General features: G+C 41.1%; 1 protein-coding gene across 1 annotated transcript in view; it reads left to right on the plus strand.

The window, feature by feature from the left end:
* LOC124271458 (sodium- and chloride-dependent GABA transporter ine-like) overlaps positions 1-14,299 on the plus strand; it is a 91,153-nt gene that overhangs the window by 42,088 nt on the left and 34,766 nt on the right. Inside the window, exon 2 of the mRNA XM_046706617.1 lies at positions 11,109-11,243. Within this exon, the coding sequence (XP_046562573.1) occupies positions 11,109-11,243 (135 nt within the window). The remainder of the gene's footprint in view (positions 1-11,108; positions 11,244-14,299) is intronic.

Genomic DNA, 14,299 nt, shown 5'->3' on the forward strand with positions numbered 1-14,299 from the left:
CTGTCAGGAGCCACACTGTCGAACATAGTGACCCATTGGAGGACTTCACCTGATGTTTATGCCGATGTGGCCTGAATTTTAACAATATTTGAGTTTTTTCACAACCTGTGAGCTTGATATAGGTGAAATGTTCAAAGTGATGAATGTGTATGGTGCCGGATTCGAACCTATGATCATAGTTATCTAGTGTGACTAAGAGACACAACCCTGCATAGCAAATTGCCTCGCCTTTGAATGACAGAGCCACCGTGCAGCCGTGGATTACAATGAATAGTAGCTAATAATTTGTCTGGCTGCTAAAACACACTTGATTGGCTAAACACAGTTACAATATATAAAATAATAAAGCAACAATGAAAGATTTCCATTAAGTTCAAGTAAAGCAGCCCCCATTGCCATTACGAGCACTACTTCATTGTAAAACCATTGGAGGTAACAAAGACCAGTGAAGTCTGAAATAGAGTTTAACATTGTTCAAGCATGCGTAGACTTATTGACTTTCTACACATGCGCACCGGTAATCGAAGTATGGAGAACGCGACACGCGATAATGCGACATAAATAATATGTCGCATTGTCGCGTCGCCGCTTTTAGTGAATTTTTAGGCTTCTTTTTCACATCTTAGATAGGGCGACGTGCGACAACGCCGACATATTTTGACCTTGAAAATTGTCGCTGTGTCGCCCTTTGGAGGAATAGAAAATATTTTTCAAAACGATGACGCAGCGACATCGCGACAATGCGACAAATGGGCGAAATGTCGTGTTGTCGCGATGTCGCGTGTCGCGTTTTGGTTTATTTTGCCTCACTTTACTTGTTTTTGACAATGCGACATAGCGACAATGTCCCTTCTAGGCCTTGAGGCCATAATTTGCATATATATACACATGTAAAGGCTATTAATGGCCTGGTTATTTTTTTAAGACAATATAACATTAACGTTATAACTATGGAAGTCTATGGGAAAACGTTTGGTTTTGTGTAACCTAATGTATCTAAACAGCAACAATGGCTTCTCCCTGCACTCTGATCTGTAGCTGAATCTGTCATATAATGATAATACTGACATGCCAATGAAACCAAATTTCATGATAAACATGAGAAGTACAATTGAACCGTGCTTCATTGGACCTTACGTTTCTCACATTGTACGGAAAAAAACAAATTTCTGGATATTTTAATCTCGTCAGTTACCTCATTTACCCAAATTCTATGGAAGCAAAAAACCTGTTATAGAATGCACAACATCATTCAGAATTTTCATGCAATGATCAGAATACAATGTATAGGGAATAATATATTCTAATATCGAGTCCAGATGTACAGTGAATATATTTCTAAGAAGTATGTGTAATGCCAGGATTGAATTAGCATTGAATGTCATGATAAGCATCCCCTACATGCTGGCTGGGGTGCAGGCTGTGTAGCCTCATGGTTGATGCATCCATTTGTCATGCTGAACACCTGGGTTAAGTTCCCCACATGGGTGCAATGTGTGAAGCCCATTTCTGGTGTCCCCGCCGTGATATTGCTGGAATATTGCTAAAAGCGGCTTAACACTATACTCACTCACTCAAATTGCCAAGAATGGTGAAGATGTTAATGAAAGGATCGAGCCATCATGTCACTTAACATACTGTGTTAGTGCCATGCTAGGCATCTGCTGATAAGATGGACAGTCTAATTAAAATATTAACATAATGTGTGTTTCATCAATATTATTATCAAGCGGAACAACTGTAATAGGATTCTTGCCTTTCAGGCATGGAGCCCCTCAGTTTTTGCTGCTACAACTACTTTGTCTTGATGGGTCATGATATGGGTCACATGGGTTGCATGTGACTGACAGCAATTCACGTGAGGCCATGACAGAGAATATCAATATGTTTATAGATACCAGTTTGACCTTGTCATTGTCAGGTTGTCAGTAATGAGTCACAGTGACTTACTGCATGTCATCATGGAGACCAGGGCAAACATCTTTCTCATTCACCAGGTTCTGGAATGCTTCATTGATTTGCTGACACAGCAGAAAGTGGCAAGCTGTTGCAGGGGTGGGCGTTATCAACAAAAGCCATGTGAACAAGAAACATACTAACCTCAGACTGCCATTGATGACGTTTATACTAATGGTTTAGTCATTTTACCGTACCTTGTGTAACAGATCATGAGAGAAGTATGACCTATAATGTGATAAATGTATGATATACGACTTATATTTGTGGATATATTGGCCAAAACATTTTAAGTTGAATGAAATTAGTAATACGATAATACATTCAATATAAATGCTCCATCCATACACCCAATCACTTATGAAACACTCAATCACTACACTCATCTGTTATGAAACAGTCCTTCATTACACCCAATCCATTATGAAACAGTCCTTCATTACACCCAATCCATTATGAAACAGTCCTTCATTACACCCAATCCATTATGAAACAGTCCTTCATTACACCCAATCCATTATGAAACAGTCCTTCATTACACCCAGTCAAACATCACTACTCCCCATCTGTTATGAAACAGTCCTTCATTTATGAAACAGTCCTTCATTACACCCAATCCATTATGAAACAGTCCTTCATTACACCCAATCCATTATGAAACAGTCCTTCATTACACCCAATCCATTATGAAACAGTCCTTCATTACACCCAATCCATTATGAAACACGCCATCACTACCCCCATCTGTTATGAAACAGTCTTGATACACGCCATCACTACCCCCATCTGTTATGAAACACTCCATAACTACAACCCCTCAAATGGCATATTTGTGAAATTAATGTTTTTGAGAGGTCAAGCAATAGTGGGCCAACTTAATTCAATCTCTGATTGAAATCAAAAACATTCAAGATCAGTTACATGGCTGTTATATACTGTAAGAGCTACTGATACTAGTAACAACAGTCATTACAGATATTATTTAGGGTTTGGCAGGACTTACAAAATGGATTTTCTCGTCCCCGGTCGCCAACACTGATCTCCCAACAAATGGAAATCCACATAAAACACAGATGTATGACCTGCAGTATATATGCTGTGGGGTTTCTGTTGACATGGTAATCATTAGCTAATATTTCCGCAAGTTGACAAGCTTGAATACGGACAAAACGCTATTTTCAGCGAATGTTTACTCACTGCTGTGGCGTGCATCGCTAGGAACCGATCGTACGGAAAATAGCATTCAGAATCGTTCAGGTACAAACGTTTTCGAGGTAAAAGTTTGCTCAATTGGAAAGGTTACCTGACTCGACCTTCCACAAGGTTTTGTTAGACTCAGTATAGCAGTGTTACTGAGCCTAAGCTTACTTAGGTTGCAGATATTCTATACACAAAAGCTCTGTTGTACGAGTCTTTCAATTCCAGCCCTTGAAACTAATAGACAAGACAAAAGTGCAATTAAGCCATATTTACGTACTGCTTCAATGCAAGAGGCGACTAATGAGATCGGATGGTCAGTGCGACTTTGCAACAAACATACCAAACAGAAGCTTACTTGTAATGAACATGTTGGAGTCTATGGTTCATGTACTACCAGTGATGACTTTGTGCTGAAGGAGTTCCTCTGATTGTAGCATTGTATCACATTGTATTACATTGTGTTATATCACAACAAAGTGCATAATTACAAACCTAGTGATTTGTTCCAATATACATGACCGCCTCTGTTGATAGAAGTGTCTGGGGATGTAGGTTGTAGCTTGATCTTCTGGCAGCTTGATCTTTCTAGGACTTCAGTCCTGTCCCACAACAAAGCACATGTGATGCATGTGGTCTCACCTTAGGCAAGTGAGTTCAAAGTGTTCAAAGTGTTCAAAATTGTCTCTGTTCACCCAGCAGAAAATGGGTACCTGGTGGGGTAATCATGTGACTATAACATTCTCGCGCCTCGCAGGCAGCTTGGCTTATCCAGGGTGATAATTGTCTGCCCTATGAGCATGCTGTCGGTGTGGATTTAGATAATATAAATAGACTAATTATTATCATAATTAATTATTATTAATAATTAATTGAGCATAGTTAACACAAAGGATGTGTTTAGGATGAATAAGTGCAAAGAGAACACTCTTAAGAGTGCCTGTGATCTACAAACTATGATGGACCTATACCTTGTGTTTCACATTAAATCTGGTCGATTGACTCTTTGACTCTTCGACTCTTAGAAATATCTACATGTTATGCAGGAACCATTACCTCTATGCTCACGGTGTAAAGGTTTCCCATCACCCCAAGCCCCCCACCCCCAACTATATATATACAATCAAGGATTGTATCCATCCCTTGACGCCATGGTTTATAAGATATCATGGTTTATAAGATATCATGGCTATCCTCATCGCACACAAGGGGCGGTTGGGTAGCCTAGTGGTTAAAGCGTTCGCTCGTCACGCCGAAGACCCGGGTTCGATTCCCCACATGGGTACAATGTGTGAAGCCCATTTCTGGTGTCCCCTGTCGTGATATTGCTGTTATATTGATAAAAGCGGCGTAAAACTTAACTCACTCACTCACTCACTCATCGCACATAAATAAAGGTGTGACTGTGAAACCTTAACAAATACACCATATACAGCAATGATGACCTGTCTTAGATACATCATTGGATTCCAAACACATTCTACACACCACCTTTGGTATGATGTTGTGTCTTGGTAAGAGCGTCTGTGTAGTATTTGTATTTATTACTCACCTGTTGAAGATATCACTGTTTAATAAACCTACATTGTTATTACACATTGTGTAATAACATTGCGTGCTGACAGAACTGTTTGCACTCGGTCACATGACCAAAGAAATGTGATCAAAACAAAATGTTGGCTGTTATTCACAATACCTCTCGAAGTCGCGATATTCAACTGTTCTTTGCTCGGTTGTGTGTAATAGCATTTATATAAAAAAAATGATATGTCAGTTGAAGTCATTTTGTCCCGTTTTCGTACACCCTTGTTTATTTTTAAAAATAAATTAAATAGACTAATGTTGACAGTCATAAATAAAATGTATTCATGATGTGGTAATGCACTCATTCTGTAAGTTGAACTCAGAGATATAATTTTGTTATTGTTGGGTGAGTAATAAATAAAATACTAAACAATGTCCAGTGTAATACAATATTCATGAAACTCGTGAATGGTATTGGCATCTTAATTACTCACTTTCACTCGTTAGATACCAAACCATTCACTTGTTCCATAAATATGGTATTACAGGGGACAACGTTTAGTATTCTTTATATATACTCATAGAAACTAATAAGGGAACACATGAAAGTACAAGTGTTCCTTTAGTTCCTGGATTTATATCCAAACTGACACGGGAAGTAATGAAATATGACCAGGTGCAGAGATGCCAACCCATACGATTTTAGCGTATTCGTTACGAAAAAACAACACAAAATACGCGACTACGATAGCAGTAAAAATATACGATTTTTAAAAAAATACATTAAATTAAATTATTAAATAGCATACGTACCATACACAATAATTTTCGATCACATTATATTCAGTATCAAGCTATATGTGGATACTTACTACTGATTTAGTTGAGTATAACGTTAATAACAAGGTCCTAGACTATATATTTAATTTTTATCCCCTGCCGCGCGTTTAGCGCGAAGCGGGGATATATAAAACTCGCCGTCCGTCCGTACATCCGTATGTACGAATTGGAATATCTTAAGAACCGTTCACTAGATTCTTTTCATAATTGGTACCTAGGTTCATCACAGTATAACAAAGGTCCAAGTCAGGTTTGGTGACCTTGACCTTCATTTCAAGGTCACAAGGGGACTTTAACATTTTACCTGCATGTTAAGCTATCTCAAGGACCGTTCACTGGATTTTCTTCATATTAAATACAAAGCTTTATCTAGGGAAGGCGCAGGGCCCAGTCGATTATGGTGTCCTTCACATAATTTTCAAGGTCACGGCGACACTTTGAAGATTTCAGCATGTAAAGCTGCATGTTAAGCTATCTTAAGAACCGTTCTCTGGATTTTCTTCATATTCAATGCCAAGCTTTATCAAGGGAAGGCGCAGGGCCCAGTCGATTTTGGTGACCTTCACATAATTTTCAAGGTCATGACGACACTTTGAAGATTTCAGCATGTAAAGCTGCATGTTAAGCTATCTTAAGAACCGTTAACTGGATTTTCTTCATATTTGAAACTAAGCTTTATGTATGGAAGGCGCAGGGCCCAGTCAAATTTGGTGATCTTCACTTAATTTTCAAGGTCACAGAGACACTTTGAAGATTTCAGCATATTAACCTGCAGGTTATGCTTGTCAGCAAGATACCTCAAGAACCATTCACTGGAGATTCTTCATATTTGACACCAAGCTTCATCCAGGGAAGGCGCAGGGCCCAGTCGATTTTCTATTAAAAGACTTTCACTTAATTTTCAAGGTCACAGAGACACTTTGAAGAATATTACGTATGAAAAGAAGAAAAAATGCCTCTCAAAGAAATTAACCTGAATTGTCAGCAAGATATTTCAAAAACGGTTCACTGGATTTTCTTCAAAGACTTTCGAGACTTCTCTTAAATGTGGGGTGGTGGGGTAGCCAAGTGGTTAAAGCGTTGGCTCGTCACGCTGAAGACCCGGGTTCGAATCCCTACATGGGTACAATGTGTGAAGCCCATTTCTGGTGTCCCCCGCCGTGATGTTGCTGGAATATTGCTAAAAGCGGCGTAAACCCAAACTCAGTCAGTCAGTCCCTTAAATGTTTTTCAAAAAGCAATTTCTTTAGTACTATTTTTGCTTATTCCATACACTATGACATTCATGTCAAGGTCAAAGTCAGTCCTGAAAATATGTGTGTGTTTGAACACTAAAGAGCAAGATATCAAGAGAGATTGACTGGTCATGTTTTTGTTGACATTTAACTTAAACTTTCATTACTTTATAAGTTTGATTTGATCATTTGCGGCGGGGGATTATGTCACCTTAGTGACAATGCTTGTTTTATTTAATATGAAACTTCTTTGGAAAAGTCAATACTAATTTTGGCCAATAAATACTCATTTTTGAATCAGTTTTTGGCCAAAATACTAATTGGGCTAAATTAGGGTTGGCATCTTTCAAGGTGCGAGGGGTTTAAGACAAAGAACCAGCAATGACCAACCGTAGGTATATAAGTGATATGGGGTTTAAGGTCGCACTTAAAAATATTTCGCTCATATAACGACGTGCGTGTGTGTATGTGTGGCTGCTTGTACCGGGTACTAGCCCAGATTTAAGCTGGTTTTATAGTGCTAGCTCACTGAGATACCATGCCGCAGTTAAGCATGCATACCCCACTCAGACACATTATACTGACTCCAAGCCGACCAGTCCTTGTTGTACCCATTACAGTGTACCCAGGCAGGGACCAACAAGTACCATATTTTAATGTCTTTTGGTATGACGCAGCCGGGGACTGAACCCGCAACCTTCCACTCTCTGGGCAGACGCCCTAACCACTACACCACAGAGGCGGACCTAGGTATATACGTATATGTATCCAGACAATAGGCCTGTGGGTGAGTTTAAGTTTGAGCCCAGTGCTGACCTATGCTTTGGACGTGTGGTTTAAATAAACTGTTGTGGACCCTCCACAGGCCTGTATTGTTCACGTGAAGAAGTCCATTTCCCCAGTCCAACAGCATCAGTTAGTGCGATACATCATTGAAATGCAAGACATGGGTCTATACAACCTTGCAGAATCCCATGGATTTCCCCATCGTTAAATGCAAAGATCCAATTCAAAAGATAGAAAGCAGCAAGTAAATATGGTTTATTTGCACTTTTGTTGTGTGTCTATCAGTTTCAAGGGCTGATATAGAAATACAACAGAGCCTTTGTATGTTTGAATATCTGTACGTGGACCTGATGGAAGAGGTGTCTCACACTTGATCTTACAAGAGGCCAGACCCAACCTTGCAAATCAGCTTCTATTCAGGGTAGAGGTCGGCTGCATACCTTCACAACAAAGCAAACCAGTTTTTCACCCTTTGGAAATCTTACATAATTTCCTGTAACACAATCATTGTTTGTTCACTCTTTCCTTCGTATAAGTAGGTTAGTTGGTTATTGTTTAATGCAGAACTCAGCTGCATGGCGGAGGTCTGTAAATTATCAAGACCAGACAATCCAGTGATCAACAGCATGAGCATCGATCTACACAATTGGGATACGATGACATGTGTCAACCAAGTCAGCGAGTCTGACCACCAGATCCCGTTAGTCGTCTCTCTCAAGTATGGGTTGCCAATTCTAACCCAGATCTTCACGTGCTTTTTCCTTGGTTTCAAATATTTGCTGGTCTGTTTATGAAATTATAAAACGAAGACATTGTGAGCTCAAATCTTTCGTAACTGATATATATATATGGCAATAATTATTTAGGTTTAATGGAATGGGGATGTTTCTCAGAAGTACAGAGGTTTTCCGATGGATAAGTACAAGAGAACCCAAATGACCTTGACCCTTTTATTGCCGATAGTGATGAATGATGCATGGATCACAACTCGTCACAAAACACAAACTGGTTTGTTTGTTTAGTGTTTCTTGATCACAATGTCCTGAGAGAGCACTACTGAGGTGGATGTGCATGTTATAACCTGTCCTGAGAGAGCACTACTGAGGTGGATGTGCATGTTATAGCCTGTCCTGAGAGAGCACTACTGAGGTGGATGTGCATGTTATAACCTGTGAATTCATGTCTCTTTTTACATGGCTCAGTGATTGCCAACACCAAGGCTAACTGATGCAGTACAACAATCTATAATGTACTACACTTACATACAGTTTTAATGAGATAAGGTAACTGTAGAGGAGAGACAGACTGTTCCTGTGTAATTAGCACTAATCATCTTCAAGTTCAATCAGTATTTATCTTTGTAACATTGTGAATACTAAATGTGGGGTCGAATTTAGATTTAGGTAAAATAAAAATCATTAAAAAATGAGGGTAACCTAGTGGTTAAAGCATTTGTTCGTCACACTGAATACCGGGTTCGATTCCCAACATGGGCCTCAACCCAACAAAAGTACTAGAATCGGTACTTTACTGAGAAAGTGTAATCCCAAATATTATATGTGTTATATCTAGAAGATATATGATTCTACAAGAATGGCTTGTGGACACGTATATGTTTTATAATATTGCTGTACAGAAAGTGAATCTTAAATAAACATGTCTATGTCATGCCCAATTCCTGGAATTGCTCTACCCTGCCACATTCTTGGGAACAGGGCAATTCATGATTCACAGGGATTGGGCAACACGACATCTTCATTGAATCCTTTATTATATACCCAGGAGCCCGCAGACAATAAATTGTTTACGTATGTCCAACTCACGGTAATACCCATTCTCATGAAGACACAATGAAGCTACTCTCCTTGATACAAATAAAAATAGGCAATTTTCATGAAGTGCAGCTGTGTTAAGTTTGAATAATGATTTTATCAGCCACTGACATAATACTTGTGAGATGTAATAAAAATCCTTTGCTATTTTTCATGATTCTTGTCGGTTTTCAGGGATAAACCAACCATGGGTGAGTCAGTACATTGTGGCTAAGTTAGGTAACGATGTTCAACTGCGACATGGTATCTCAGTGAAATAGCTGTAAAAACGACATCAGCGTAGACTACGACAAGCAGATAGACAAACACACATGCATGTACATCACAAAATGAGTGAACAATCTAGTGTGCGATGTTGAACCCCATTTCAAGTCTTGTCACAGAGGGTAAATACAGATGAGGGTGCAATGATGCAGTTGTATAGTTTACCCTCAACTCTCACGACTAGTAAACAAACATCATGACTTGGTGCTTAGCCTGAACAACTGCAACCTGGGAGAAGGTTTGCCATTGATTGATCTGTCCATGACTTGCACTTTTCTTGATCCCCGCAACAAAGACACGTTTAAAGATCAATAACTGACAGCAGGTGCTGAAAGTAGGGACAGTCTCGGTGCATGTCATAAATGACAGGTGTAATAATGATCCACATCTTCAGTTGAATATAAGATAAGGATCATGTACTCTGCTGTTCATTTTTGGAAATGCTGCTGTCTATGAACCTTCCAGAAACCTTCGTTCAGCTGTTAAATTCCTGCTTTCCGTGCCTCAATACATGTTGAAGACATTTGGTGCCAGATCCTTCAAACACTCTGCTGCTGTGCTATGGAAATCTCTTCCCTTTTTCCTCAGATGTGCCCCTTCCTTGACTACTTTTAAATCTGGCCTATAGACCCATCTATTTAATAATAACTGACAATTGTGTATCCATTTTTGGTATGTGCTTAGAGCATGCCCTGTGCGATGTGGAGTTCAGCTCCATATAAGTGTCGTTGTTAAATGAAATATGTTCTAAGAGACATTCTTCCAACAATGTAACAGGCTGTTATGAGAGCACCATCAACTAAGACAACTCTAGGAGTTGATGACAGTGCGCTACAGAAGGTCCCACACTATCCATATATTAAATTTAATCGTTTCCCAATAAATTGTGACCGCAACAGCTTTCACATCAAATTTTCTTCATAAGAATCCAGTATTGAGCAAACATTTATGATATCAAATTCTGGTTTTGTTTGTTTGTTTGTTGTTTAATGCCACACTCAGCAATATTCCAGCAGTGGCAGTGTGTATATAATCAAGTCTGGACCAGACAATCTAGTTATCAACATCATGAGCATCGATCTACTCCACTGCAATATAATGATATGTGTCAACCAAGTCAGCGAGACTGACTACCCGCACCCATTAAACTCTTCTTACGACAAAATGAGCATTTTGATGAATACATTTGAATATGCCATTTAGGCTGTATTTTTTTAACTGGTGTACAGTGTAACTGTTTTCGAGTAGTTATGTTCATATCTGTAGATCAAATTATCTGGGGAGCCACAGTTCACTGCAGAGTTGCTTCCCATAGGTGACCCAGAATCCAATGATATCATAGTCACTGGAATCGCTGGTTCCCCTGATGGTTTCTGGGTATTTCAGAACCATTCATTCGCTCCTGAGACCTCCAGGATTATTGCGTCTGTATATCTGTTTGTTTTGTTATGAAGAATGGATGTGTCTATTGCAGGGGCCTTCCTCATCCCGTTCTTCATCATGTTGGTGCTGTGTGGAGTCCCGCTCACATACATGGAAATGGCCATCGGACAGTACACACGGCGTGGACCCATTGGAGCCCTCGACAAGATGTGCCCTTTCTTTAAAGGTCAGTTGTTGTTCTGGGATTAGATGTACAAGAGGTGAGGTAAGGTGAGGTGAAATGAAGTTCCCCCTCCCAAATGCACACCCTCACATACATACAGGACTGAGAGGGCACCTTATATGACACTCCAGGTAGTACCAAAGTGGGTACTCCACAGGGGCGCTTCTTGTGGAGCGTAATTTACATAATTATGTCATAAACGTTCCCTCTGGATTAGGGTTGCCAGTTTCCTGTGGTATCACAGTGACATACAGAAATGAAAGAGAAAAAAGTTCTCTTAAAAAAAACTAAGTCATAGTTATCCTTAGTGGTATGCCTAAAGAGTGACACAGTTATCTCCCCTAGCCATGACGTCACAGCATTGTTCTCCCCAAGTCCTCCCCAAGTTATCACAATGTCGCAAAACAAGTGCTTGCAATGCCTCAGAGATTCGTGGCTGAATCGGACCTGCATTCATTATGTGCCTCATGTTTTGTGGGATCGCCTTGCTCTTTAGATAATCGTTGTTTGCTGTGCTCAAAATTATCAAAAGAGGACTGGTTAATTATGGACAAGGCTCGCAATAATTCCAGGAAAAGGAAATTATCGGGTTCATCAGATTCATCTAGAATTAAGAAATCTGCTTCTCAACCTCATCCAGATTCCATTAAATCAGAGACTAAGTCTAGGTCAAGATCAAAATCTAGTTCTTCGTCCAGCCAAGTGGACATGTCGGCCATTACGTCCCTGTTGTTCGATGTTAAGTCAGATATTCAGGCTTCCATGCGGCAATCTTTCCATAAGTTTGAAAAGCGTAATGATGGGAAAATATCAGAATTGCAGAGGCAGTTAGATTTCACGGAATCGTTAACTCAGAGGGCTCCATATATAAATGACAATGACGATGACGGGCGCACTAGGCCCCTGAATCAACAGTCATTTCCTGTAGGGCGGCACGGTGCTATGCTCGTTTCGGCCGAGTACCATCGCCGTCTTGAAGCTGGGTTGCCGATCCCCACGGCTGGAGATGCTAAGGCTTTGTGTGGGAGGGACACCGCCACATGCGGGGTACCCTTAGGGTCCAGTACCCAAGCCAGACAGTCTGCAGAGCCGGCTATCGTTTCACGCTCTGGTGGATCTGTGTCGCCCTTGCGGCATGGGGGGGATTCGGTTAGTCGGGCTCAGGCCGCCGGCACGGTCCCTTACCAGCTGTCAGATAGCACGGGCTTCACGGCGGCCTCCCAGCGGAGGGCTGCTTGTCCTACGGGGAATGCCATGGATAGTCATGCAATGGCTACAGTTACGGCAATGGCTTGCCAGGACTTTATAGATACGGACAATCCGCCCATATTACCGTTAATCCCGGACTTATTGGACTCAGAGGGGCATACGGCCTACCCAGTATCTAATCCTGAATTGATTATGAAGGAGGGTTGTGTTACTGTGGACAAGGACTTTAGTCTGCTGGGGGGCAAGTAATCAGAAGGACTCTCCGTTACCATGCCAACCCAGGGAATTTAAGGAATTGGACACAGCCGCGTGTTCTACCATAGATATCCTCTCTTATGTTAATTGGTTCGCGGCGGGTGTAAGGGCGTTACTCCCTCCTGTTTTCAAGGATTATACGGACATTAAGAAGGATACTCTTGTGGCTATGTCGGTGCATGAAGTAGCCTTGGCTCATTCTTACTTGGATGTATTATATCACGCTGTTTCGGATGCTACTCAGAATCAAGTCTAATCCTTGGGCAGACTCACTGCTATGGATAGGACAAACAAGTTGAACTCAGTTAAGAATCTACCGGAATCCACTAAGGAGCTGATGTTTCAGCAACCTTTGAACTCAGAGGCTACCTTCAACGGGCAGTGTCAACAAGCAGTTGAAGCAAAGGATGCTATTACTATGAGGAATCTTAATCAGCGTTTAGCATCGGCCCTCTTGTCGCAGAATAGGTTCAGAAGTGCACCTAGGGGTAGAAGAGATAGCACACAACCTTCATCTGGGTCTTGCCCTCAATCCATAAATCGACAGGCGCCATTACACCATTCAGCTTGATAGAGCCTTGGATGCTAGACCACGTACATCGACCTCTAGCAGGGGTTCCTTTGCAAGTTCTAGAGGTAGAGGTAGGGGGGCTAGGTCTTTTCGCCCCTCAAGGGCTAGGAGGTTCTGAGTCCCCTCTAGAAACAGATTCTATTCCTTACGATTTGGAACCGCCCCGGGACTTGGAGATAGAATTCGATTTTGTTCAACACATGATTCCTTCACCGGTAGGGGGCCGTCTGGCACGGTATCACAAGAATTGGGAACTAATCACACAGGATTCGTGGATTCTTTCAGTGGTGCATCAGGGATTTCTGCTACCCTGGCATGTTGGACCTCCAGTCACATGTCAGCCGACAGGCCGGAGGTTTTTTATTCGCCTAACAGCAGCCAACAAAGCTATTCAACAACTATTAGAAAAGGAAGCTATAGTTGAATTGTCTCCCCTAGACACCCCAGAGGGATTTTATTCTCCCATGTTTCTTGTCCCCAAGAAAGACACAGAGGAGATGCGTATGATAATCGATCTAAAGATCCTCAACAAGAATTTTCGGAAAAACCACCGAAATTCAGGATGGAATCTTTAGCGAATTTGCGCACCCTTATTCAACCGAACGTCAAGTTTGTAAGTCTAGACCTGAAGGACGCTTACCTGCATGTGCCAATTCATCCTCTGTCGCAGAGATACCTGAGGTTTGCAGTCAACGGTCCCAGATATCAGTTCAGGGTTCTACCATTCGGGATATCACTTGCCCCCTGGCTATTCACAGTAATGATAACTACCATACTGGCCTTCCTCCATCACAGACACATAGAGATTTTCGGCTATCTCGACGATTTTTTGCCCATGAATGTAATCACCAACGTGCTTGTGGTTCAGACCAGGTTCATTGTACATGTGTTCACTCATTTGGGACTTATTGTTCACCCAGAGAAATCAGAATTGACTCCATCGCCTCGGATAAAATTCCTAGGAGCTGTTCTGGATACAAGAGAGTGCCGTATATTTCCTCCTCAAGATCGTTGGGAGAAGTTA

The sequence above is a fragment of the Haliotis rubra genome, unplaced genomic scaffold (assembly GCF_003918875.1).
Source record: "Haliotis rubra isolate DU_JTF1 unplaced genomic scaffold, ASM391887v1 Scf160, whole genome shotgun sequence".
Lineage (NCBI taxonomy): Eukaryota > Metazoa > Mollusca > Gastropoda > Lepetellida > Haliotidae > Haliotis > Haliotis rubra.